The 4849-nt window shown below is 36.8% G+C and overlaps 1 protein-coding gene across 1 annotated transcript in view; it reads right to left on the reverse strand.

Annotated features, from left to right (window-relative positions):
• Positions 1-458: 458 nt before the first annotated feature.
• The window catches only part of LOC144200062 (uncharacterized), a 13549-nt gene continuing 9158 nt past the window's right edge, over positions 459-4849 (reverse strand). The window contains exon 7 of the mRNA XM_077721948.1: positions 459-472. Coding sequence (XP_077578074.1) covers positions 459-472 — 14 coding nt within the window. The remainder of the gene's footprint in view (positions 473-4849) is intronic.

Below are 4849 nucleotides of genomic sequence, written 5' to 3' on the forward strand. Positions count from 1 at the left end.
GGTATGCCAATATCTGAGTTACCTCGGGAGCCACTGTGTAGGGCTGTGCCCCCGGAGAGGACGGCAAAGGCGTCTGTTGAGCCTGTAAGGCTCTTATTTGCTGCGCCATGTTTGACATCTCGGCACAGAGGTACTCCATCATTCTGGTTTGCTGGTCCGTACCTCCTGTAGCTAGGTTGTTCGACGCTCCATCTGCGCCCGCGGGATCCATGCTTCTTATGGCCGGATCGTACTGTTATGATCTTGTAAATGGCCCCAAAGCAGGCGAGATAGAAGTCCAGTTCTTTGTTCACCTTTATTGATACGTGCTCAATTCAACTATATACAGTTCGTGTCCTGGTGGTACTCCTGGCTGTTCCTTTTTCCTTTTACCAGTCTGTCTCTAGCCGTAGTTCAAGTCCAATCCTGTCGATGTCCTGGGTAGTTCTCCTCCAATCCGGGTCGATTATCCTTTGGTTTCACTTGGTAGTTCCTGGGCGAAAAAAGGGCAATGAATCAACATAGAACAATGGCCTGTACCAGGGGTTGCTTCAGCAAGCGAGCTGGGATTACGATCCGGCAGCTGGTTGGGTATCCGGTGGCCTTATATCCAGGCAGAACCTTGATTGCCTCCACCTGGCGCCACTCCGCTCGTTGGAGCTGCGCCAGTGATTGGTCGGTCTGGAACACCCCGCCACCAGTCACGTCTGAGGCCTGACAATTACTACTATCATCATTACTACTATCATCATTACTACTATCATCATTACTACTATCAACATTACTACTATCATTATTACTACTATCATTATTACTACTATCATTATTACTACTATCATTATTACTACTATCATTATTACTACTATCATTATTACTACTATCATTATTACTACTATCATTATTACTACTATCATCATTACTACTATCATCATTACTACTATCATCATTACTACTATCATCATTACTACTATCATTATTACTACTATCATTATTACTTCTATCATTATTATTACTATTATTATCGTTATCGTTATCGATATCGTTATCGTTATCGATATCGTTATCGTTATCGTTATCGTTATTGTTATCGTTCTCGTTATTGTTATCGTTCTCGTTATTGTTATCGTTCTCGTTATCGTTCTCGTTATTGTTATCGTTCTCGTTATTGTTATCGTTCTCGTTATTGTTATCGTTCTCGTTATTGTTATCGTTCTCGTTATTGTTATCGTTCTCGTTATTGTTATCGTTCTCGTTATAGTTATCGTTCTCGTTATCGTTATCGTTATCGTCATCATTATCGTTATCGTCATCGTTATCGTCATCGTTATCGTTATCGTCATTGTTATCGTTATCGTCATTGTTATCGTTTTCGTCATTGTTATCGTCATTGTTATCGTCATTGTTATCGTCATCGTCATTGTTATCGTCATCGTCATTGTTGTCGTCATCGTCATTGTTGTCGTCATCGTCATTGTTGTCGTCATCGTCATTGTTGTCGTCATCGTCATTGTTGTCATCATCGTCATTGTTGTCGTCATTGTCATTGTTGTCGTCATCGTCATTGTTGTCGTCATTGTTGTCGTCATCGTCATTGTTGTCGTCATCGTCATTGTTATCGTCATTGTCATTGTTATCGTCATTGTTATTGTTATCGTCATTGTTATTGTTCAACTCAACAGTGACCTGCACACACCAAAGGACCGTAGGCTCCTCAACAGGTAGAGGCGGCTCTGGCCCCTTCTGTACAGGGCATCTATGTTTGTGGACCAGTCTAGTTTGCTGTTGAGGTGAACACCCAGGTACTTCAAGTTCTCCACGAATTACTACTATCATTATTACTACTATCATTATTACTACTATCATTATTACTACTATCATTATTACTACTATCATTATTACTACTATTATTATTACTACTATCATTATTACTACTATCATTATTACTACTATCATTATTACTACTATCATTATTACTACTATCATTATTACTACTATCATTATTACTACTATCATTATTACTACTATCATTATTACTACTATCATTATTACTACTATCATTATTACTACTATCATTATTACTACTATCATTATTATTACTATTATTATCGTTATCGTTATCGATATCGTTATCGTTATCGTTATCGATATCGTTATCGTTCTCGTTATCGTTATCGTTATCGTTATCGATATCGATATCGATATCGTTCTCGTTATCGTTATCGTTATCGTTCTCGTTATTGTTATCGTTCTCGTTATTGTTATCGTTCTCGTTATTGTTATCGTTCTCGTTATTGTTATCGTTCTCGTGATTGTTATCGTTCTCGTGATTGTTATCGTTCTCGTTATTGTTATCGTTCTCGTTATTGTTATCGTCATCGTTGTCGTCATCGTCGTCGTCGTCGTCATCGTTGTCGTCATCGTCATCGTTATCGTCATCGTCATCGTTATCGTCATCGTCATCGTTATCGTCATCGTCATCGTCATCGTCATCGTTATCGTCATTGTCATCGTTATCGTTATCGTTATCGTCATCGTTATCGTCATCGTCATCGTCATCGTCATCGTCATCGTTATCGTCATCGTCATCGTTATCGTCATCGTCATCGTCATTGTCATCGTCATCGTCATTGTTATCGTCATCGTTATTGTTATCGTCATCGTTATCATTATCGTCATCGTTATCGTTATCGTTATCTTCACCGTTATCGTCATTGTTATCGTTATCGTCATTGTTATTGTTATCGTCATTGTTATTGTTATCGTCATTGTTATTGTTATCGTCATTGTTATTAGTATCGTCATTGTTATTAGTATCGTCATTGTTATTAGTATCGTCATTGTTATTAGTATCGTCATTGTTATTAGTATCGTCATTGTTATTAGTATCGTCATTGTTATTAGTATCATTACTAGTACTATCATTACTAGTACTATCATTACTATTACTATCATTGCTATTACTATCATTGCTATTACTATCATTGCTATTACTATCATTGCTATTACTATCATTGCTACTACTATCATTGCTACTACTATCATTGCTACTACTATCATTGCTACTACTATCATTGCTACTACTATCATTGCTACTACTATCATTGCTAGTACTATCATTGCTACTACTATCATTGCTACTACTATCATTGCTTCTACTATCATTGCTACTACTATCAATGCTACTACTATCATTGCTACTACTATCATTGCTACTACTATCATTGCTACTACTATCATTGCTACTACTATCATTGCTACTACTATCATTGCTACCACTATCATTGCTACCACTATCATTGCTACCACTATCATTGCTACCACTATCATTGCTACCACTATCATTGCTACCACTATCATTGCTACCACTATCATTGCTACCACTATCATTGCTACCACTATCATTGCTACCACTATCATTGCTACCACTATCATTGCTACCACTATCATTGCTACCACTATCATTGCTACCACTATCATTGCTACCACTATCATTGCTACCACTAGCATTGCTACCACTATCATTGCTCCCACTATCATTGCTACCACTATCATTGCTACCACTATCATTGCTACCACTATCATTGCTACTACTATCATTGCTACTACTATCATTGCTACTACTATCATTGCTACTACTATCATTGCTACTACTATCATTATTACTACCATCATTATTACTACCATCATTGCTACTACCATCATTGCTACTACCATCATTGCTACTACCATCATTGCTACTACCATCATTGCTACTACTATCATTATTACTACTATCATTATTACTACTATCATTATTACTACTATCATTATTACTACTATCATTATTACTACTATCATTATTACTACTATCATTATTACTACTATCATTATTACTACTATCATTATTATTACTATTATTATCGTTATCGTTATCGATATCGTTATCGTTATCGTTATCGATATCGTTATCGTTCTCGTTATCGTTATCGTTATCGTTATCGTTATCGATATCGTTATCGTTATCGTTATCGTTATCGTTATCGTTATCGTTATCGTTATCGTTATCGTTCTCGTTATTGTTATCGTTCTCGTTATTGTTATCGTTCTCGTTATTGTTATCGTTCTCGTTATTGTTATCGTTCTCGTGATTGTTATCGTTCTCGTGATTGTTATCGTTCTCGTTATTGTTATCGTTCTCGTTATTGTTATCGTCATCGTTGTCGTCATCGTCGTCGTTGTCGTCATCGTTGTCGTCGTCGTCATCGTTATCGTCATCGTCATCGTTATCGTCATCGTCATCGTTATCGTCATCGTCATCGTCATCGTCATCGTCATCGTTATCGTCATTGTCATCGTCATCGTCATCGTTATCGTCATCGTCATCGTCATCGTCATCGTTATCGTCATCGTCATCGTTATCGTCATCGTCATCGTCATCGTCATCGTCATCGTCATCGTTATCGTCATCGTCATCGTTATCGTCATCGTCATCGTCATTGTCATCGTCATCGTCATTGTTATCGTCATCGTTATCGTTATCGTCATCGTTATCGTTATCGTCATCGTTATCGTTATCGTTATCGTCATCGTCATTGTTATCGTTATCGTCATTGTTATTGTTATCGTCATTGTTATTGTTATCGTCATTGTTATTGTTATCGTCATTGTTATTAGTATCGTCATTGTTATTAGTATCGTCATTGTTATTAGTATCGTCATTGTTATTAGTATCATTACTAGTACTATCATTACTAGTACTATCATTACTATTACTATCATTGCTATTACTATCATTGCTATTACTATCATTGCTATTACTATCATTGCTATTACTATCATTGCTACTACTATCATTGCTACTACTATCATTGCTACTACTATCATTGCTACT

This window comes from Stigmatopora nigra, chromosome 8 (assembly GCF_051989575.1).
Source record: "Stigmatopora nigra isolate UIUO_SnigA chromosome 8, RoL_Snig_1.1, whole genome shotgun sequence".
In the NCBI taxonomy this organism is placed as follows: domain Eukaryota; kingdom Metazoa; phylum Chordata; class Actinopteri; order Syngnathiformes; family Syngnathidae; genus Stigmatopora; species Stigmatopora nigra.